This window comes from Lepidochelys kempii, chromosome 10 (genome assembly GCF_965140285.1).
Source record: "Lepidochelys kempii isolate rLepKem1 chromosome 10, rLepKem1.hap1, whole genome shotgun sequence".
In the NCBI taxonomy this organism is placed as follows: domain Eukaryota; kingdom Metazoa; phylum Chordata; order Testudines; family Cheloniidae; genus Lepidochelys; species Lepidochelys kempii.
Genome location: NC_136389.1, coordinates 40,464,018 through 40,487,892, shown reverse-complemented (window position 1 = coordinate 40,487,892; position 23,875 = coordinate 40,464,018). Strand labels below are relative to the sequence as shown.

The 23,875-nt window shown below is 45.6% G+C and overlaps 1 protein-coding gene across 1 annotated transcript in view; it reads left to right on the top strand.

Moving 5' to 3' along the window:
* Positions 1 to 4,665: 4,665 nt before the first annotated feature.
* Positions 4,666 to 23,875, top strand: part of LOXL1 (lysyl oxidase like 1) — a 41,512-nt gene continuing 22,302 nt past the window's right edge. Inside the window, exon 1 of the mRNA XM_073363080.2 lies at positions 4,666 to 6,229. Coding sequence (XP_073219181.1) covers positions 5,026 to 6,229 — 1,204 coding nt within the window. The 5' untranslated portion in view covers positions 4,666 to 5,025. The remainder of the gene's footprint in view (positions 6,230 to 23,875) is intronic.

The window sequence follows — 23,875 nt, the reverse complement described above, 5'->3', positions numbered from 1 at the left end:
GTGCAAGAAATGTTAGGCAAAAGAGAATTGTGTGTGCATAAGAAAAGGAGAAAGGGAGGAATGATGGGAACACTGAGCCTCGGGGTGGCTCTGGGGGATTGGACTGTCACTTTGGTGGGTGTGTATGAAAACTTTGTGGGAATGGGGGAGGCAGTTACACCTTGTGTAAAATTAATATGGCTAATATAATGTTATGGAAGTTAAACTATATGGAAGGAATGTGCATTTTCCCAGGATGTGTGCAGTGTATATAGGAGAAGGGGTAAAAGAAATGCAAATAAAACATGGTACTTAAATAAAACCCTGCTAGGGCTCCAAAAGGAGCCACAATAGGTTGTGCTTTCTTTTTCAGATCTGTGATTTGGAGCAGGAGATGAAAGTGGAAAGTAATCAGAACTCTGGTGGAAGTAAAATGTTTCCCTTTTAATGAGCTGCTAACAGCTTTGGATCCAAAAGCAAGCTAGTAAGCCTCTGTGTAAATGCAAATTACTTAGCTGATGGGCACAAAGGAGCTGCAGATAATGAATACATCGGGTCAGCAAACGAGTTACTAGAAGACTCAGATTATGGCCCTCCAGGAAATGGAGGTGAAAAAACAAGTCAAGCCTGAAAATAAGGGGAACAGGTTAACCTTAAGGTGTGTGTACAGTGCTAAAATCTGAAGCTGTGTCTCAGCTATTACCTGAGAAACTTAATGCTTGGTACAGCAGAGAAACTATTGCAAACTTGGTGTGTTGTACAAGAGGGGAAACTGAGGTACACCATCTCATGAATTTCATAAGTGACCCGTGAGTGGGATAATTCATTACCCTGACTATAGAACAAAATAAGGACAGCCTTGAGGTAATTCTTCTGTTTTTCCTGCAATTAGAAGAAAATTTGTAAAAGAAAGTGGTATTATTATTAAAGCAATAATCTGTCCCCACCAGGGGGGTGGAAGTTGTTTCTTTTGTTTTTCAGACACTCTACAAGCAAGCTGGCGCCAGCAGGAAAAATAACCCAGAATACCATGGATCTGTGTTTTGTGTTTGTCTGTGGTGTGTGTCTTGTTGCTAGCATTGTTGTTTTAATGAACAAAAAACTTCATGACATGGGTGGGGGATGGCTTCAAAAGGCTGACCTTGAGGGTGGGGAGGGAGATGTGTATGGGAATACAAAATGCTCAACTAGGAGGCCAGCACCTGTGTAATAGCTACTGTGGTACCTGGAAATGGAATGGTAACTAAGGTGGTCCCCACAAGCCCTATGGAAATAATGAGAAGGGCAGGAGCTCACTGGGAATCAATGGAGGGGTGTGTGTAAAATAGTGTAAATCAACAGAAGATGTTTGGATATGCCCCTCTCCTATGACTATAGAGGAGTGGGATCAATGGCCTATGCAAGGGGTGGACAATTGGGCATACTGTGTATAAGGTGTTTTGCTGGGAATGTACATACTACTGGGGGCACAATTACACTGGCCCATAACTACACACATAGAATATCAGGGTTGGAAGGGACCTCAGGAGGTCATCTAGTCCAACCCCCTGCTATCTATGCTGCTATCTGGACTTTGGTGCACAAATGGATCTGTGAATCTTATTGCTGTGAATAATCAAACCAGGGCATACGGCCTGATTCCATACCAAGTGGTCAAGCTGGTTTGAACAATATCCCATTTCTCTGTGAACCTTCAATGGACTTATGATATGGACAAAAGCACACAAAACCTGCAGGAGAAGCTTGTTGCAACTGGACACAAGATCATGACCCTGTCGAAGGAGGGGAGGCAGTGTTGTGGTGGCTCGGATGTTGGATCATGCTGCAGTGGTCAGGACTCAGTGTTGCTGTGGATTTTGTATTGTTAACTGTACTTGTGTTATGTTGCATATGGAGATATGCTATAAGTACTGTAATAAGCCCTCCAAACCCTACAGTGTACTAGGCAACCCGGACCCAACCTTCTCAGGCCCACTATAATGGGAAGTCTGAAACACTAATTGGAATAGGTATGCCCGTACGAGAGAAGGTGCAGGGTACTATACTACACAAGGGGCAGTGGGACAAATGGAATATTGATACCTTCCACCTTGATGCCTGGCCCTATCAGGAAATGTGTCGCCATATGTCCTATGCTTTTCCAGGGATACCTGGGCAGGAGGATCCCAAAAGAAAAAGAAAAAAAAAGGGGTGGAGTGTTAGGATATAGATATTCAGGCCTAGACTTTAAGAATTTAGATGTATTCTTATCACTTGGCTAGTTCTAGAGGTATAAAAGAAAGAATCAAAATCACTGTCTGCCGGTGTAAGGGCCTTCTCTTACTGTTACAGTCTGAGGCCCTGTTCTTAGGCTAAGGCCTTTGGCAAAGCAGCAGAGGCAGCCATAAACTGGGAAGTGACCAGTCACATCCTCACATTCCAACCTAGTCACACTGAAATAAGGTGCAATCGGGCTGTTAGGAATACAATCCTGTCCTGATAATGCCGATCACCTCCAGGGAAAGGGAAGTGCCTAGAAGATGTAAAAGGAAACTTAGTTTGATAGCATCCTGTCTGGCAAGAACTCACTTATCAATAGCTGGGAGGTGAAATCCTCACTTCTGTATTGTTTTGTCATTATAGTTCCCACTTTGCTATTGTTTGTCTGCATAATCTGTCTGGTTCTGTGATTGTTCCTGTCTGCTGTATAATTAATTTTGCTGGGTGTAAACTAATTAAGGTGGTGGGAGAAAATTGGTTACATAATCATGTTACAATATGTTAGGATTGGTTAGTTAAATTTCAGTAAAATGTTTGGTTAAGGTATAGCTAAGCAGAACTCAAGTTTTACTATATAGTCTGCAGTCAATCAGGGAGTGAGTATGTGTGTGGGGAGAATGGGAACAGGGAATGGGGGTGGGGAAATTGGAGTCATGTTTTGCTAAGTGGGGGAATGGGAACAGGGACAGAGATAAAGCTCTGTGGTGTCAGAGCTGGGAAGAGGGACACTAAGGAAGGAAACTGGAATCATGCTTGCTTGACGTTCACCCCAATAAACATCAAATTGTTTGCACCTTTGGACTTCTTGCATGAAGAGAGAGCAACAATACCTGAAGGACCAGGGAAGTAAGTGGGTGAAGGAATAAGCCCCCTAACACTGGGGTACTTCAATGACCACACCATTTTCCCAGTGGCTGGTGTGGGGGGACCTGGGCCTACCCTCCACTCCAGGTCCCAGCCCAGGGACCTTATAGATAGCAGCCATCTACAATGTTCCTCTAAGCTTTAAATATACTGCACTGCTTCTACAACTACCTGGGCCACTTCCCCACAACCCTGTGCCATCTTCACCCTTATCTCAGGGCCTTGTCCTGATGGAATCCCCACAACCAGGTCAGGGCTCCTTCTTGCTCTCCCTGGCTTCTGGCAGCATTACCTTAGCTAAGGTCCTGCAGGTATCTCAGCTATCCACACTCCTCCAGCTCTAGTAAGGCACTGAACTCACTCTGGCCCTGCAGCTCTTCTTATACTAGTCTGCTGGGCCCTGACTGGCTGCATCCCACACAGCCATTGTAGGCAGCTCAGAGGGCCTCTCTACTGCCCTTTTCTGGGGCAGGGTGTGGCAGGGCCAAAAGGCCTCCAGCAGGGGGCCTCACACTAGTCCATCCCGTCACAAGGACAAAACCAAATTCAAATGTCATAGAATTTTCTGTGGGACAGACATTTTGTTTGTTCAACCAGCTCTAATGCAAAAACCTGCAGGCACAATCTGAGAGATACAAACCAGTTTGAAAACATGACCCACACTCTGTGGCTAAGACAGCGGTTAAAAAATTCAGGGGGTCTCAGAGAGAAGACATCAAACTGAAGGGTCAAAACTATGAAAAGGATTGGAGTAAAAAATCCTAGTGAATCTAACCATTGGAACAGACTACCAAGGGCTGTGGTAAATTCTCCATCTATATTAGGGATGTTTCATGTATATTAAATTAAGATTGGATGTCTTCTTAAAAGATACACTCATGGTCAACTAGGCTCAATGTGGGAAACACTGAGTGAGGTTTTCTGGCCTGGGCTATGCAGGAGGTTGGATTAGATCAGAATGTTCCTTTCTGGCCTTAAAACCTCTGAAATCCAGGAATGCATTTCATTTTGAGATGGGCCCTGGATCTACACAGCCCCAGACTTGCTGGGTATCAGTAGCCAGGTCTGAATTTTGCAGTCTGAACTTTTCTCCCATTGCATGGGAAAAAATGGGGTCCTGCAAGACAGGAAAGGTAGGGTCTGCCTCCAGATCTGTCACTAACTCATTCTTGTGACCTTTGGGTCACTCTACCTGGCCGACTATCTCACTTACTCCATCAGTAACAGGAGGATTCTGATGTAAAGAGCTTTGAGATTTCTGGGCAAAAATCGCGCATTGCTGTTAAAACAGTCAGCTTTATTCAAACTGGCTGTTTCAGGAAGAAACAACGGTTGCACTGAACTGTACGGACACTTGTTGCTCATAAATAGTGTTCCATCTTGGGGCTGTTTTACTCAAACACCATATATAAAATAGCCTTGGGGAAATTGTGAAGTGCTGCTGAATTACTGAAAACTGATGGGCTCTAGGACCCAGTGGAGGAACGTCACACGAGCTGTCCTCAAACCTCTCCAAACTTTTCACAGCCTGTTGCTTATTCATTGAGATCAGGAGGAGTAAATCCATCCAGCCCAGAGAGAGAGAGAGAGAGAGGAACATCCCTGCTCGGAACATAGCAGCAATGTGAAAACCATTCACGGAGAAGCCCTGCAAACTTTACTGAAGCCTTGAGACCAAAAGCGGCTCTTTTCCTCCTTTCATCTCCCAAGTCAATTCCACATATGTTGGCCTGGCCATGCAGCCTGCGGGAGAGCTGTGCAGTTTAGAACAGGCCAGGAATGGACAGAGTTAGAGCTGTTCACATCAGGAAGCAGCGTAGAGGCTCTGGAGAGAGGAACAGCTGGCAGAGGCCATCCAGGCTGCCTCTTTGGTTTGGTTTTGCAAATACTAGCCATTAAATCATCCGCTCCTCTTTGGTCACAATGACGGCCTGTGGCTTGTGCGACTGGTGGGCTGTGATGGGCTGCGGGATCTTTCTGCTGGTCCATGGGCAGCAGCCACAGAGCAGCAACACAGACGGCAATCGGTGGAGGCAGATGATCCAGTGGGAGAACAATGGCAGGGTGTACAGCCTCTTGAATACAGGGTCTGAGTACGTGCCCGCTGGCCAGGAGCCGGCGGATGGCAGCACCAGGGTCCTGCTAGCTGACACCCCCAGGAGTCAAAGCAGAAGGGGGCAGGGGAACCTCAGGAGGCAAGCGCCCACCTTGCCAGTCAGGGTGGGCTCCGACACCATCCGGGGCCAGACACGGCACCCATTTGGCTTTGGCCAAGTCCCAGAGAACTGGCGGGAAGGTCCTGTCGGAGACAGCACCAGCTCCCAGAGGATCAGGCCATCCACCAGCCGGCAACGACAGACCAGCTCCTCCGCTGCCACCGTCGCGGCCTCTTCTTCATTCTCACACTCCTCCTTTGGGCAGCCCTCCTACTCACAGTTCCCCTTCCCCCAGCCCCCTTTTGGGAACCAGCATGAGCCCTATGATGCCCAGGTGTCTCGGGGCTATGACGAAGGCTACCTGTACTACCACAGCACAGGAAACGGAGGGGGCGCTGTTGCATCAGCTGCTGCTGGTGTCGGTGTCCTATACCCCTTCCAGTCCAGGGCACGGTATGAGGAATATGGGGAGGACCAGAATCCCTACCGAGCCCAAGGCTACTATCCTGCTCCAGAGAGGCCCTATGTTGCAGTGCCCCCCCAGCCCCAGCCTGCTGATGGCCTGGATAGGAGGTACTCCCACAGCTTGTATCATGACACTAGCGCCACTGCGGAGCAAGGCTTCCAAGATCCTTATTCAGCAAGTCGAAACCAGCAGCCAATGGGACAAGGGGTCCCCACTATGGACAATTTACAGCTCAGCCCGGGGTCCCCTTTGGGGGCCAGCCCTGGGTATGGAACTGACCCACGATTGGGGCGATACCCCCCTTACGGTAACATGCCACTGGAGCCCTATGTCCCACCCCACAACGTGGAACCCCAGCCACCTTTCCGGAACTTGGATCCCTATGGGGCTCCGCGACCTGAACCCTACCTCCCTGTGAGGAGCCCGGAAGCCCCACAAGTGATATCCGACAACCAAGCCCGGGTCAGCGTGGGCAGTGTTTACAGACCTCCTCAGAACGGACGGGGTGAGTCCTTGGCCCTGGGAGCTATGGGTGTGTGGATGGGGAGGCTGGAGTGCTGCACAGTACCTGAGTTAGACACACACTATGGCCTGTTTACCCACGGCCTTTTCAGGGACACGCCAGAAGGCAGAGCCCTATGGGAGCAGAGACTCCCCTACACCTGCGTCAACTCCCTTCTGTTCCACATTCTGTTTCTGAATCACAAAGCAGCCCAGTTGCTTACAGCGGCCCAAGGCATCTCCTGCAGTTCAGCTGCCTGAGTAATGAGGATGGGACCATAGGGTCTGAGCAGAGCCAGATGATGGACAGAGGGAGGCATTCCTGTGTATTCAGGTAGTGGGTGGGGACATATGTGGGGAAGGTGCCATTATACACTAGGTTGATTGACACCCTGTTAACATAGGCGACAAATTTTTCCAGTGCCAGTGGGTACTCGACCCCCACCCTCACCCCAGCCCCGCCCCAACTCCACCCTGCCCCGCCTCCTCCCGCCCCTGCCCCACCCCCATTCCGACCCCTTCCCCAAAGTCCCCACCCCAACTCTGCCCCCTCCCTGCCCCTATTGGATTCCTTCCCCAAATTCCGGCCCCAGCCCCGCCTCTTCCCCGAGCGTGCTGCGTTCCCCCTCCTCCCCTCTCCCTCCCAGTGCTTGCTGCCATGAAACAGCTGTTTTGTGGCAGCAAGCACTGAGAGCTAGGGAGGAGGCGGAGGTGAGCTGGGGTGAGGGGGGGCAGGGCGGGGAGTCTGCATCCACCAATTTTTCCCCAGCCACAGAGCACCCATGGAGTTGGCACCTATGCCTGTTAACACCTTATATAGATCAGGGTGAACTGGGCGGCGAACCTGAGAATGGGCCCAAGTGTCACTGCATCGCGGGGGCTGAGCTGTGCTGTGCTCCTGGGGTCCAGCAGCACTGCATCGCGGGGGTGATGTGCACTGTGCTCCTTGGCTCAGAAGCACTGCATCGTGAGACATCATTTGCAGTGCACTCCAGCTATGAACCGATTTGTAATTATGTCCCGTTTCTTGCCTGTATTCTGCACTGTGGACTGCTCTGCAGTTGTACAGGAGATAGGATACAGGCTAGGTTGCACAGTTTAGCACTGCATTGTGCAGGAGGGTCTGGTGTGATGAGCATCATCAAGGTCAGAACAGTGACACTCAGTGGTTTCACATGATTTTGACCCCAAAATAGGCCAGTGTTATAGCTTTTGGCTGAGTTTGCTTTCCATATTTTTGTTTTGAGTTGGAACTCAAAACAAAGGCTAGCGAGTGTGACAGGAAACCTGTGGAATTTAACTCCCCCCCCCCCAAAATGATTTGGATGAACCCATGGAAACCCCGGCTCACCAGACCCCTCTGACCCCTGTGACTCCTTTAGCCTGGCCAGCTCCCTAGTGGTTACTGAGATAAGCACGTCCAGAATGGGCTGGCTGATACACAAGAACAAAGACACCTCTCCAGGCTCCGCGCTCAGTTCCCCTGGGGAGCCCTACATGCTGGTGTAGGCTGGATGAGTATGATGGCTCTTTGTGTGCTGCTGCTGCTCAGCACAAGGCTACAGGTTCCATGCTGGCAGTGCAGCAAGATGTGGCTGGGATGTCTCAGTGCAGACGATCTAGGAGTTTGGTAATGGGCTACAGAAACCTAGGACACCTGTTTGGGGCCAGCTATGGATGGTAGAGATCAAGAACTGTAGCCATCAGTAGTGGTTTGGGGGACTATATGTAATTAATTGGTGGGTCTCAGTCCAGTTCCTTCATGAAAACTGGTCTCACAATTGGCATTAATTGGCCCTCTCATTGGCATTCTCAGCAGAGAGGCCAAAGATTATATGGAATCCTCTGGACAAGGGCTGAGGATCAGGTGTCCACACTAAGATCAATCGATCTGTCAAGTCAGCTGCCATCAGTGCCGTTGATCACGAGGTGTTGCTGGTTCATTTGGAAGCTCTAGCAGGAGAGGAGGGGGCTGCTCTTGGTGTCTGTTCTTTCCTTGCTGAGCACTCCCCAAGGGGGATTTGGGTGACTGTTTGAACTCCCACTGGAGGCCCACAGGGCTTCATTTTCACTCCTGTACTCCATGATCTACTCTGGCTTCCTGTTGGCCTCCCTCGGTGGCATTGGTGGTGCTGTAAAACCCTAGATGGCCTGGGACCTGTCTGTCTGAATCCCCTTTCTCTGTGTGTCAGAACCCCAGCTGCAGTAAACAGAGGGGCTCAACTGGACCCTGTACAAGGGAAGGAGCTGCTGGCAGAGTGTTCTCTGGGGAAGGGCCCTCGACTTTGTAACATCTCCACCACTTGATCCAAAACAGCCCATTGACCTTCAGGGCATGCTGCTGACCCGTCCAATTACCCAGGCCTTGAGGGAGTGAGGGGCTGGTGTTGCTTGGGTTTGGGGTTATTTCTGGTTGGCTGTTTTCTGGTCTGGAGCAGAAGAGAAACTGCTGTTTTTATCTTCCATGCAGCTGTGTTTTAGTTCCTGGGAAACGTGCTTACTGTCTGGCTTGGGTGTTTTTTTAATATAGATCATCGGTCAAAAGAAATAGTAATAATAGTTATTATTTATCTTAGTGTAGGATCCAAAGGCCGCAGCTGAGATCCCAGCCCCACTGAGCTAGGTCCTGTATGGACACAGAGACAGTCCATGCCCAAAAGTCTAGGAGGAAAAGAAAAATAATTCACCTGAGGTCACATAGCAGCTCAGTGGTGGAACCCGGGATAAAACTCTGATGTCTCCGGACTAGCAGTCCAGCTGCTCTCTCCTCTTTCTCCCCTATAACTGGGCCTTTCAGGTCAGTTAGCCAAGAGCCAAGGCTGTCCCTGTGCTTTGATTATAAACAGAGACCTCTAGTCCACAGGGCAGTCATTGAGGCAGGTTTCTTAATTGGTAAAATCACCTTTAAATAGAATCAAATGTTAATTGCCATTTCTAATCTCTTTAAACATTCAGTCAACCTGCCCAAGTCGCAGCTCATGGCCTGGAAGGAATTTACGAAATTCCAAGCCCATAACTGAGCTGGTTACATCGCCTGTTAGTGAAGCAGCCAGATCATTAGATTGTGTGAGCTGAGTTTTGTGCACTGTATGGACATCCTCTCTTCCTTCTGCCACTCACACAACAAAAGCATCTTAAAAGGCAACTGACAAGACTCGGTGATCCCGTCCCTACCACACTTTGGCACTTGTTCATGCCAAAACCAAACACCATTCAACTTTCAGCTGTTATTTTCAGTCCTTGTTGATTGCTAAGATATTTAAGTGTAAACTGAACCTTTCCTCTTTGCAATCAACTCCTTAATGACTCACTCCATCATCAGGAAATCACAGTCCCATGCTAGCAATACCACAATAGCATCCACTTTAGTATGGCACTCTAGCTAGCAATGCTCAAATACAACTCATAATTAATACTCTTTGGTACTTATAGAAGAGTGTTTTTCATCCAGAGATCTCACAGCAGCTCACTTTAACCAAGGTGTTTACATTTTATTAGCCCCATCCTACAGACATGGAAATTGAGTCATAGGGAGGCAAAGTGATTGGCTAGAATCACAAAGTAAGTAGGAGCTTATCTAAATAGTTTTACCTGTGAAGTGAAAGAAGGTAGGGTGACAAGTGCTGATCAGTTGTGTAGTCAATGGCTTGACCATGATTTGGTTCATTATGAAGTATATACAAAGACCAAATAACCAATGTCAGTAAGGTTTATTAATATGGTGTGAGAAAAAGGTTCTGTCTATATAATACCAGTCTCCAAGCTGCCCCATGCAGTGATGTTACAGTCACTTAACACAGAAGGTGTGCTCCCCAAGTTACATGTTTCAGCTGGTATTATTTATATAATTTTACAAGTTACACATAGAATCGTAGAATCATAGAACTGGAAAGGACCTCGAGAGGTCATCTAGTCCGGTCCCCTGCACTCATGGCTGGACTAAGTATTATCTAGACCATTCCTGACAGGTGTTTGTCTAACCTGCTCTTAAAAGTCTCCAATGATGGCGATTCCACAACCGCCCTAGGCAATTTATTCCAGTGCTTAAGCACCCTGACAGTTAGGAATTTTTTCCTAATGTCCAACCTAATCCTCCCTTGCTGCAATTTAAGCCCATTGCTTCTTGTCCTATCCTCAGAGGTTAAGAAAAAAAATTCTTCTCCCTCCTCCTTATAACAATCTTTTATGTACTTGAAAACAATTATCATGTCCTCTCTCAGTCTTCTCTTTTCCAGACTAAACAAACCCAGTTTTTTCAATCTTCCCTCATAGGTCATGTTTTTTAGACCTTTAATCATTTTTGTTGCTCTTCTCTGGACTTTCTCCGATTTGTCCACATCTTTCCTGAAATGTGGCACCCAGAACTGGACACAATATTCCAGTTGAGGCATAATCAGCATGGAGTAAAGCAGAAGAATTACTACTCGTGTCTTGCTTACAACACTCCTGTAAAACATCCCAGAATGATGTTCGCTTTTTTTGCAAGAGTGTTACACTGTTGACTCATATTTAGCTTATGACCCCCAGATCTCTTTCCGCAGTACTCCTTCCTACGCAGTCGTTTCCCATTTTGTATGGGTGCAACTAATTGTTCCTTCCTAAGTGAAGTACTTTGCATTTGTCCTTATTGAATTTCATCCTATTTACTTCAGACCATCTCTTTACGCATCACTAAAATCCAACCCATCAGTTGTCCCAGTTCCCTAACTGGTTCTTCTGTTCCTTCCTTATCTTTGTTGTGAATACTAGCATTCCAGGTACCGGTCCATGAAGGAACTTCCTAAGTGTACTAAGATATAAAACGAATGTCTCTTGATTTTGACAAGTTTCCTATCTGCTTATGCCATATGTTTACTTCAGCAAATACAAGCAGTTATGGGATACTTAGTATACTTATAAGTAAACAAGCTTATGGTATGGGTCAGTTTAGGTTATATCACTGTGCTTAATGTTACTAGTGCTTAATGGATACTAATATATATGGTGTGGATAATAGATGTTATTAATATGATATATTTTAAAGAAAAGGATATAAAGAAAAGGAATACTTGTGGCACCTTAGAGACTAACAAATTTATTTGAGCATAAGCTTTCGTGAGCTACAGCTCACTTCATCGGATGCATTTGTGAATGTAAGCTGTAGCTCACGAAAGCTTATGCTCAAATAAATTTGTTAGTCTCTAAGGTGCCACAAGTACTCCTTTTCTTTTTGCAAATACAGACTAACACGGCTGCTACTCTGAAACCTATATTTATATGCTAGCCAGCATATATTAGTCAACACAAGGGTCTCTCAAAGAGAAGAGTTTCAGGAAAGGTTCCCATTCATGATTGCCAGAGATGTCCAAAATGTTCACAATGAATTCTGAAACCAGGTGAAACTGGGGCAAATCTGTGGTTTCATTCCTACAGCAATGACTACATTCAGATTCACTGAGAGTCTAAAAAACCTTTGGAGTCAATGCAGTCTGGATTTCAAGTGAGCCCAGGCCAGTTTATGGTTCAGCTATAAAGCAAGTGAATCTCTCTGAGTCACTGAGATTCACTCTGACCCTTCAGGGTAGAGTTGTGTGAATAACTGAATTTTTTGGATGAGTGGCGAAGCCAAAAAATCGGGGAAAAAATCCTTGGGTCAACCCAAAATAATTATTTTCGGTGAAACAACAAAATAAAAAAATAAAAGCTTAATTTAGATCAAACAAAACATTTAATTTGACCTGAAACATTTTGTTTTGGTTTGGGGTTTTTTAACCTATTAATAAAAATGCAGTGAAATCCTAAACAAAACAGAATTCCAAGTGTAAAAATCAAAATGTTTCATTTAAAAAATATCAAAACAAAACATTTAGGATTTTTCAGCATTTTTTTTTCTTTCTGTTTTTTCCCCCCAACAACCAGCTTGGCAAATTCAACTGTAATTTGCAAAAATGTTTTGGTCAACACAAACATGTGTTTTTCAGCCATAAAACAAAGTCTCAGCTGATAAATTGTGTCCAGCTCTAGTGATTGGGACATGACGTTCAAGGCAAAAGTCAATGAGGAGTAAACATACCTGTGATCTACTGCTGAGGGGAAGGGTCACAGGAGGCCCGATCAACCAGCTCTACTGATCATGTTGTCCAAAAATCTCCACAGGGACCTACTGTAAACTTGTAAAAGTCCAGCTGGGTGATCAGTACTGGGCAGAGGGAGGAGGCAGAATTGGGACAGAGATGAGAGGCTCTAGGAGGAGCTGAACTTGAGAAGCTCAGGCCTGGCTTCTGCTGTTGGTTACAAAGTTAATTGAAGTTATAGAATCTAAACTTCAGCCCGATCTCCTTCTGCCTGTGGGCAGAGCTTTAGGGGCCCAGCAGCATGATGCAACAGTAGGAGCCATGTGGCCCAAATGTCAGGTGATGATACTGCAATGCTGTGGACCTGATCCAAAGCACATTTAATTCAAGGACCCCAATGCAACCAGCAAACAACTGGATGGATGTTTGAGAAACCTTCTAAGCACCCCTGTGGTGTCCAACCATTCGATTGGATATCAGTGTTGGAGACCCAGCAAGTCTTAGAATCATAGAATCATAGAATATCAGGGTTGGAAGGGACCTCAGGAGGTCATCTAGTCCAACCCCCTGCTCAAAGCAGGACCAATCCCCAATTTTTGCCCCAGTTCCCTAAATGGCCCCCTCAAGGATTGAACTCACAACCCTGGGTTTAGCAGGCCAATACTCAAACCACTGAGCTATCCCTCCCCCCTTTCCACTCTTTCCACTGTACCTTTCCCTCCCTCCTTCCCAAAATGCCATGAACTCCCTGGGTGGCAGGAGTGGGGCTGTCTGGTTGGAACTCCACCTTGAGTGGGTGTCTTCAGCTCAGAAATTCTGAGCTGAGATTCTGTGCCTGGAAAGTGCCAGCGTTCACGGGCATAGCTGGCCTTGAGCATGTGCTTGTGATCAGATCCCTCCAAGTCCATGTTTCATGCAAGCAGCACTGAACAAAGGGCTAATTTTATGAGCTTGACCTCATTTCCTTCTGGCCTGGCTCCAGGGGCTGCAGAAGCAAAGGGGAGCTGAGTGTGTATATATTCTTGTCAACTTGCAATACTAAACACATGTGAACTTTCTAAAATAAACACAACCCCCATGCTCTTTGCTCCATTTACACTACCATTTGTTTCTCTCTCTCTCTCTGCTGTTAACATGCTCTCTGGCGTCAATTCTTTCCTCTTCCCCATCCATTCTCTTTCTCCTTCCTTTTACCTTAATATTTATTTCCAGCACTTACTTCACTTTCTCCATTGCATATTTTGTTATATTTAAGTCTTCTCTTTCTCTCTCTTTCGCTCCATCTGCTGCCATTTGTCTCTGTCTCTTGCCTCCTTCTGTTCTTATCTCCTCTTGATCTAGTTTAAAACCTTTTCATTGGAAACCCACTTCCATGTTTTGCTTTTCTGTACTTAAGCAATCCAGACAAAGATCCACAGGGAACGTGTGACTCAGGGAATTGAAACAATAACAAGGATCTTCATTGGTCAACCCTGAGTGTTCAAAAATTGCAAGTCAGGCCCTAAAACTTGCGAGATTAAAAAAATCCTTGATAAATCTGGTGTTCTTTTGCTTTGCTTTCTGGTTGTCCTCAGGCTTCTCTCTCCAACCACAAGGACTAGAAACTTACTTTAAAAAAATTAAAGCATCATCATCACATGATTCCAGAAGAAGAAGATTTAAAACAAACACCAATTATCATGAGACTTGGGATAAAATTGTGAGAATTGGCAACACTGCCCCCTCTCTCAAGGGTATTTTTTTTATAAGATACTAGTCATCCCAGAAAAATTCTCTCTGTCAGTGGACTGGTTGGCCAGGAGAACCAAGGGGACTGTACTGGTGACAGGATTGTTTGATTTTGATGTCACAGATGCACCCATTCCATGAGCCAAACAAAATCCCAATCTTCCCTCAGTTCCCTTCTCCTTCCCCCAAAACCAGGTAGACAAAACCCTGTGGTTCTTGCAGGGCGCTTGGCATCTGCTCCCATATGGGACCTGGGACCAGAGCGCTCCAGGGCCATTACATTTCAACTTCTAAGGGTACATCAGCAGTGCGATTCTGGGGTGTGATTGCAGCTCATGTGGGTGTACCAGAACTAGTTTTGAGCTAGCTAGGTCAGGCATTGGAGCAGCGAAGCTGCAGCAGCACTTGGGTGCTACTGATGCAGCTTCCCTGCTCCAGTACAGGGCTGTCCTGAGGCATACACAACATACTCAGCTGCATAGGGCACCTGAAAATTTGGGGCACCACTGGGTCTTAGTGTCCACCCATCTGATTTTCCTATCCCTGTTCTGACCCTTCCTACAGGTTCCTGCAGCTGGCTTCTTCGGGAGGGGATCTAGTAGTTAAAAATGAAAAAGCCTTCCAGCCTGCCAGACCTATTAGCAGAACACTGAAACTGTTGAACAGCCATTCAAGGGGTAATGAAGCCATTTAACAAGCATTTGCCAAACCCCAGGTATATACTGTCAGTTTCTGAATTTACTGACAAAAACAGTTGTGCATTACTATAATATTTACTCAGAACATGTCAGTCTACAGGACCTTAGTTTAAAATTTGCTTTAAAAATATTTAATTAGTGTGTTTGTGAAGATTGTAAAATCACATCTCTAAAAAATCCTTGCATAGATTTTTAGATGCACAATCATCTTTAGCCTTAAATACTTGGCTCTTCAGACATATAGTTTTTTAAATAAATCCTTCAAAAGACCACCCTTATCTAAAATACACATTTTAATTACTATACTAAAAAAAACTTGCTTCCAAAGTCTTCCTGTCCTTTTTGTCCATCCCTTTCTCCCTTCACCCACCCACCCCCATCTCCACTGAACAGAGCCTTAAAGGGACAACACCCCTTTTCTTCCAGGTAGCTGGACAAAGAGTTTCCCTTTCTTTACTTTTGACTATCTGGTGAACTAAGAGAACCCTCCAGCAAAATCAGTACCTTAGTAAGATATAAAATCCTTTGTTATGCCTAAAATCTTTGGAAACATATTTTTTAAAGTTGGTGAAATTTCATAAACATGTCTATTGTTATGGTGATCACACAAGGCAAATTAGTGTTCCCTTTTTCTAAAAGCAATGAACTTTGTTATGAACACACTAAACCTCTGTGACTGATTAATTTAAAATAATGTCTTTGTTTCAGTGAGTTAAATATGTAGTAATCTGGAATGATTACTTTATGAAGGCTTAAGAATACATTTAAAATATAAAATCAGCTTAGAAATACTGATTAAGAAAATGTAAAACAGAGAAGAGCTGCATCATGTATTCCATAATATTTAATGTTGTATTCAGCAAGACAGCTGACTCACCCTTACTACAAAGTTTTTGCAAATAAATGTCTGACTAACTTCAGGGCATATCAAAAAACCTGTGATTGACATTTTTTATTCCCAAGTTTAGTGCTTTTAATTAGGTACCTTCTGCATGTCCATTCTATGTGAGGGAGATGGTACAGGGGTCTCTGCGTGGAACTGTGATGCTCCACCACCGTGAGGCAGGCTGGGCGTCTTTGTTATCCTTTGGTGCCTCGTCCCCTCACTCACCCACCCATCCACCCCGCCGGGCTGCAAGCTCGGGCTGCCGTTGGGCATAGGGGCACCAGTTTAATAATACTGCATAGGGGCCCATAAATCCTAAGGACGGCCCTGCTCCAGTACCATGGTAACTGGAGTAAAGCTAGCTTGAATATGTTTGGGCCTGAACTTTGTGTCTCTGGCCAATCTCTCCATCTGAGTTAGGGAACAGAATAGGGCAAGGGGCAACCACCCCTTATAAAACATCTAAAGAAGATGTTACCTTCTGCCTGGTGGGGTACTGAAGGGGGCATCCCATTGCCTGGCCTCCTCAGCTCCCTCCAAGGAGAGGGCTGTCTCCAAGAGGCCTGGCCATTCTGCTCTGAGCAGTTTCTGCAGCAGAACCACTTTCCTCCCCTTGCCTCCACATGTCTCTGATTAGATTTATTTTCATGTTTCTTTCCATATATGTACTCAGGTCACCTAGCAACCACTCAACCCAGCATAGCTGTCTTGGTTTCCCACAGGGATTTGTGTTCACTCTGTGGGCGGCTTGGTTTGGAGGGCTGGGATTTTTCTGCACATTTACCAGCACATATGAGTTCAGGGTACCGGTGGAATAACAGGCCCCCTCCCTCCTCTGCTCCCTCAGCAGGTGGGGGTCCTGTGTCCTTCTGCTAATCCATAAACTCCAGGGCCTGACCGCTTGTGGGCATTAAAGTTCCTATGACACTTTTCACAGGAGGTGTTAGCCCCAGTGTCCTGGCCAGCTTTCAGGCTAAGTAATTACATTCTGGCTGAGCTGAAAGTCCCTGAGCAGCTTCAATTAGAGAAGTTAGTCTCCTCCTATAAACTGTTGGGTAGTGTTCCTAATAGAGAAGAGTGGCCATGTTCCAGTTCAGAAGTACCTGTGTTCCACTCTGTGTGTGTATGTGTAATTACTTATAGACTTTCAAATTTCTTTCCATGTGAGGATCTCAAAGCAGTTTGCAAAATTGGTGAATAAACCATGCGTGAGGTAGGTCCATGTAAATATTCCGATTTTATAGGTGGGGAAACTGAGGCACTGACAGAGTAAGTGACATGCCCAAAGTCACCCAGTAAAATGGCAGCAGTGCTGAAAATAGAATCCTGGGGGTCCCCCGCTCCAAACCCTCCAAACCCTTCCCTCTTTGGAAACTAATAATAATACCTAGCTCTTTTCATCAGTAATCTCACATCAATTTACAAAGGTGCTCAGTACTCTTATCAAGGGCCGGCCTCAGGGAAAATGGCACCCTGCACGAACTAGCATTTTGGCGCTCCTGACCCCTGTGGGCGCAGTGCCTCCCATTGCCCCTGACCCCCATGGCTCCTCACCTGTGTCCCCAACCCCTGCACTACCCTCCCACCTGCACCCCCAACCCCTGCCTCTCTCTTGTGCCCCAACTCCTGCATGTGCCCCTTTTGCCCCTAAGCCCTGCACCCCTCTCCTGTGCCCAGGTTGGGAAACTGACCCAGATGCATGGAGCAGCTGGCATTGCTGCTCGCTCTCTCCACCCCCACCACACTGCTCCTCCGCACACCCCTAGGGGATTGGGGGAGGGGGGGGGGAATGAGGCCCGACATCAGGGCCCCCTGCATCCAGGTCACTTTTCCCACCTAGGCTGCATAAGTACTTGGTGCTGCTCCTTGCTCCCCCACTCACAGCCCCCTAGGGGTGCATGGAGGAACGTTGGAGGTTGGGGGTGAGCAGTATCTGTGCATCTCTCCTTGTCCTCCACCAGGCGGAAGCAGGGAGAAATCTGGGCACCCTTCCACACGGCACTCCCCTGCCAGCCGGGAGCAGTTTCTGACTTTACACTGGCAATGCACACCTCTGTGCTGCTGCACAGCACCCCCTTGACCATCACGCCCCTGGGCAGTTGCCTGGGTGGTCCACCCCAAAGGCTGACCCTGCCACTATCCCCCTTTACAGGTGCGGAAACTGAGGCACAAGGAGGTGAAGGGACTTGCCCAACATCACACATGGGTCACTGGCAGAGCTGGGAATTGAACCCAGTCTTCCTGGTCTCTAGCTCTAGACATGTGTAGTTATCAGTAGGGTGGCTCAATCCTGCAGCCCTCATTCAGGCACAACTTCAGTTGAAGCGTGTATGAAGGGACTGCTGTTATTGGTCCACAGTGAGCACCGTCCATGTGGCTCAGCAGGCTACCCTGTGAGACCCCTCCCATGGCTGGCTGCCTCCATGCACACTGCTCCCCAGCCACACTCTGCCCACCAATACACTGCTGTGTGTGTGCTATGGGCACAATAGATAAGATTGATTCCCCCCATGCTGTGTCTGCCAGCTGGTGGGCAGGTTTCGCAGCAGGCCTCCCTCATGATTGGTGTCTGCGGTGTGATAGTTGCACTTGCTGTGCGTGGGTCTTGCGGGGACCCTCACTGTCCAGAGGGAGCTAACACTTTTGTGCAAGGTTCTGACTATGCAATTATCTGGTTCTTTTTGGAACTCGGTTACACCTTTTGACCTCACAACATCCTCTAGGAATGACTTCCACAGATTGACTGTGCATTCTCCACTGCATTCATGATTTTATAGACTTCTGACATATCCAATCTTAGTCATCTCTTTTCTAAGTGGAGTAGTCCTGTTCTTGCCTCATACAGAAGCTGTTCCATACCCCAATCATTTTTGTTGCCCTCCTCTGTACCTTTTCCAGTTTTATCTTTTTTGAGACAGGACCACCAGAACTGCACACATTATTCCATGTGTGGGCAAAGCATGTATTAATATAGTGGCATGATATTTTCTATCCCATAATCTATCCCTTTCCTAATGGTTCCTAACATTCACTTAGCTTTTTTGACTGCAGATGCACACTGAGCAAATATTTTCAGAGAACTGTCTACGACTCCACGATCTTTCTTGACTGTTAACAGCTAATTTAAACTCATTTTTGTATGTATAGTTGGAATTATTTTTTCCACTGTGCATTACTATTTCTTTTGTTTATCATTTTTACAGTGCAAATATTTGTAATAAAAATAATATACACTTTGATTTCAATTACAACACAGAATACAATATATATGAAAATGTAGAAAAACATCCAAAATATTTAATACATTTCAATTGGTATTCTGTTTTTAACAGTGCGATTAAAACTGCAATTAATTGCGATTAGTTTTTTTAATCACAATTAATTTTTTTGAGATAATCTCATGAGTTAACTGCAATTAATCGACAGCCCTAATACACACACACACACACACACAGACACACACACACACTCAGAGGCAGTCCTTGAATTTATGATATTCGACTTACAATGAACGGCACTTCCAATACTTCTAAATTGATACCCTGATTAGACTTATGACAATTGGTTTCAACTTTATGATGGTCAGTCTCGCAGTGGAGTGGCTTGCGGTTCTGACTTACGACATTTCAACTTAAGACGCAATTTTCAGGATATTGTGTCATAAGTACAAGGACTGCCTGTATACATCTATATCTATATATATAAATATATAGATATAAAAACTCTTGGGTGAATACCATCTGGTCTTGGTGACTTATTACTGTTTAATTTATCAGTTTGTTCCAAACGCTCCTCTGTTGACACCTTTGTCTGGGACAGTTCCTTGGATTTGTCACCTACAAGAATGGCTTGCATGTGGGGGTGTTCCCCACATCCTCGGCAGTGAAGACTGATGCAAAAAATTCATTTTGCTTCTCTGCAATGGCCTTCTCTTCCTTGAGCGCTCCTGTAGCTCTTCTATCGTCCAGTGGCCCCACTGATTGTTTAGCAGCTTCCTGCTTCTGATGTACTTTAAAAAAATCTGTTAGTTTTTTTTGTTGTTGCTCTTCAAATCTTTCTTCGTCTGCCTTATTGTACTTTGACACTTGACTGGCCAGAGTTTATGCTCCTTTTAATTTTCCTCAGTAGGATTTGACTTCCAGTTTTAAAGGTTGCTGTTTTAACTCTCACAGCCTCTTTTACTCTGCTGGTTAGACATGGTGGCATTTTTGGGTCCTCTTATGTTTTTCATGTTTTTTTTAATTTGATTATCTGAGACTTTGTTTTTTATTAAAAATTCTTGGCTTGATGGGTTGGAAACAAGGTCCAGTAGCCATGAGCTTACACAAGACATCCCTGGGCAAAGATCAGGACATGCCATATTTGGGGCAACCTTTGATCCAGTGGAACCAGACTTTTTGATGTTTTAAACTGTCTGATAGAGCTGGGTGAAGGTTTTTGAATTAATAGTTTGTTCATCAAAAATGCAATTGTGGATCGCCTGAAACTAGATGCAAATTTGGGTTGAATTTGGTGAACAGTTTTGGCCAGAAAAAAACAATAGATTTATTTTTAAATCAAAACCCACCTCCGCAGGCTGCTGTGAGGATAAATGTATGAAAGACTGGGATGTGCACAGACATTACAGCCATGGAATACCTTTGATCATTATGACTGGAGCCATTTAGCCCTTGGGATGGCATTGGCTCCAGTTGCAAAAGGTTCAAGTTAGCTGCTGAGTACTTATCAAAGCATCACTGGTACCTGGCTTGTGGGCATGGTCATGAACCCAAATGAAGAAAAGAACAAGTGGAAAGTCGGGGCTTTGCAGCCGGAGTGACTGGAGAACAGGCGGTTTGCCTTTGTCAGCTGAGATGGCTTTTAATGATGGCACTTATGGCACACCTTATGGCACCTGGAGGGGAAGGGAATGAGAGGGAGACTGTCCCCATTCCTTGGGCTACCCTGCCTGCTGGTAACAGCAACATTCCATGGCAGATCAGTTTGCTGGGAGGCTGAGGCTGACCCTGGATGCTGCAGGGCATTTTTTTTCAACCAAAAAGGCTTTTTAGCCAAAAATGAACATTTTTGCAGAAAATATTAATTCTGATCAAATTATTCCCTTTTGCAATGAAAAATTGTTACCAGAAACTGATTTTTAACCCCAAAATGATTTTTCAAAAAACAAATGTTTTGGGGTTTGAGGTTTCTTCTTGTTGAAAAAACCCCAGGCAATGTTCATAGGAAATTTCAGGAGGGGAAAAAAGGGGGTTTGTTTTTTTCCAAAAATTCCTACAAAAATCACTGGGATTTTTTAACCAACTAGAATCCTGCATCTCCACTTCCTTCCTATCTTACGAAGCGAGGTCACTTTCCATTACTCTCTTTCTTTCCAACTTTCATGGTTCACTGATTCCTTCGGCTTTCGACTGTCTGTTTATATCAAGAATTTAGGGCCAACTTTTATTGAAGCAAACTGGAGTCTTTCCACTGCCTTCAGTAGGCAATGGATCGGATCCTTAAAGGATGCCCATCACTGTAGTATCTCGGCACTGAAGCACTTACATGTCAGAAACATAAAGCTCCAGGCTTAATGAGCTCTGCTGCCTCCAACCCTGAGTCCAGCTGGTTCGATTTATAGAGCTAAAAGGGGGAAGGGGCTGCATCGCCAACAAGATCTCAGTTTTACTCAAGTTCACTTGGATCCCACTGGGGACCGAAGGCTCTCCTTGGCCACAGCCCCTGCAGCAGAAATGCAAAGCTCAGCTCACTTTGCCTTCAGCCTTGTGTACCTCAGGCCTGACCTGGGGCTCAAGGTGGGAGAGTGCAGTTCAGCTCGTGTGGCCCAATCAATTCTTGGCCTTCCCCTGAGACAAGAGCAATAATCTGCTCACATTGCAGGGGTGGTTTGATGATGGAGTCACTTGCCCTCTGACAAATGGGTTTGAACTTGTGATCTAAAGCAAATGGTTCCATATTCTGCTGTCTCCTCCCTCCGTCCTCTGCCAGGTTTCATTTCAAACACATCACTTGTTAGAGGTGTCTTGCAATAATACATTACACTTGTACAGCTCCTTTCCCAACATTTGTGCAGTAACCACCATACCCATTTTATGGAAGGATAAACTATAAGAAAGGAACTTATCATACAGCAAGTCAGTGGCAAGAGCCAGAAACATAACCCAATGGTTCTGACTCCCAGCCCTCTGTTCTGCGCCCCAAACAGCATTCTTGTCACTATCTCAATGTAAAACTCCATCTATTGTTGTAATGAAGCCATAGGAAAGGGACGAAGAACAAGTTTTTTCAGTCAACATTTTTTGGATGTTGATGTGAAATTTCAAAACAGAAAAAATCTGGATAATGTTGATGAAAAATTTCCCCTATTTTTCAACTAACTATGGGGCTGGTCAGATTGGGTTTGGTTGGCAGCGGAGGCCTGTTTGTTTGATTGTTTTGTTTGTTTTTTGAGGAATTTTCAAAATTTCAGTTTTCAAAAAAGGGTGGGGAAATGTTGATAAATTGTTCATGAAATATTTCCACTTTCTTCGAGCTACGTGTGGTGAGGCTGTCAATCTGCCTCCTTTTACCAGCACTGAATTAAGAAAGAAAGAAAGAAAGAAAGAAAGAAAGAAAGAAAGAAAGAAAGAAAGAAAGAAAGAAAGAAAGAAAGAAAGAAAGAAAGAAAGAAAGAAAGAAAGAAAGAAAGAAAAAGCCTAGCTTCTTGATGGGAAAGGAACTGAAGAACTTAGTTTAATGATACTTGTAAGACTTGTACATCCATTAATGCTGTCCTCAAGCACAATTGTGGTGCTTTAGCAGGTACACTTGATAGTTGCTTAAGCCACAATCAAGAATGTTTTATAATCAGTTATTATTCAAATATGTTGAGGATTCTTGACATAAAGACCAAATCTTGCCATTCTTTCTCAGTGCTTCCTCAGACAGAACTCCCATTGATTGAGTAGGTCATGCAACCCAGCGATTGAAAGCAACCCTACAATAACTAACCAGTATGCGCAACCCAGAATTAGTGAGCCCCCGCTTCGATTGCCAACCAGCATGCACAGTACAGTACTATTGAGTGATTAGAATAACAAATCAGGGAGTGCAGCCCTGCACATATAAGCAGCCCTACAATAACAAACCACTGTGCTCCGCCCAGTGCTTTTGAGCAGCCCTACAATAACAAGGCAGTGCAGAAACTTGTGGGAAGGGAAGATCCATGTTGGTAAAGGAATCTGATTGCTGTCTCAAGTTCCCAAGATTTATTATAAACATCAGTGAAAAGGAAACATTTTTATAAATAATGACCAATCCCCTGGCAATGTTCCTGTCTATAATGTAGGCACAAATCATCAAGGAAGAAGGATGGGGCCCAGTTCTGAATTCCTTCCCTGAAGCATGGCTGATCAGCCTGGGGTGTTCTTCTTTTCTTTTCTTTTTAGTGAACAGTTTCTTTCGAAAAAACAGTTGTTTCCCCTGACGCCTTCTCCTTGTCTTTGTGTTCAAATCCCCCTGTGCATTACATCACCAGAAATGACCAAGCATAGAGGCAGGAAACAAGATCCAATCTAGTGACGTGATTTCTCCAGGGAAAGCAGTTCAAGAAACAAGAAGGCATTGTTCTCTGGAAGAAAAAAAACCACTCAGGACCTGATCCAGTTCCCGTTGAAACTGATGGAAAGGTTCCCACTGACTCCAGCGGGAGCTGGAGCAGAGCTGAAGTCTCTGGAATTCAGCAACCTCTGGCAGCACAGAGGAAGGCTTGTTGCAACACAGGCAAAGGGTAAGCCACATAAAGCTCACTTTGCACAAGCATCCCAGATTGTCTGAAACTCACCTGAGCTGCTCTGCTGTGGGAAGCTGGGCTGCAAATCCATTACAAATTGTAGTCAAAGGAGGAGGACTATGCCATAACCGTGAGGTCTGATTGCACTCTGAAATACAGAAGAAAGGGGGAGACGGGGGCTGTAGAGCTTGGGGATTGGTCTGCTGGGGCATCAGCGCTGATTCTGGGGATAAGTGGTAATCCTTCCACTTGTACAGCACAGTGTACCCAGGTATTTAAATAACAGCTGGAGCTTGTCACCCATAGGGGTGATGGTGGTTCTCAAACAGGGGTGTGCAGCATTATCCCCATTCAACAGAGAGGGAAACTGAGGCACAGCACATAGATGAGACTTGCCCAAGATCCCACAGGGAGTCAGTGGCAGAGCTGAGGAATAGCACCCAGATCCCCTGAAGCCCAGCCCTCTAGACCATAGTCACCCTGAAGCAGGATCTAAAAGCCTTTTATAAGTGCA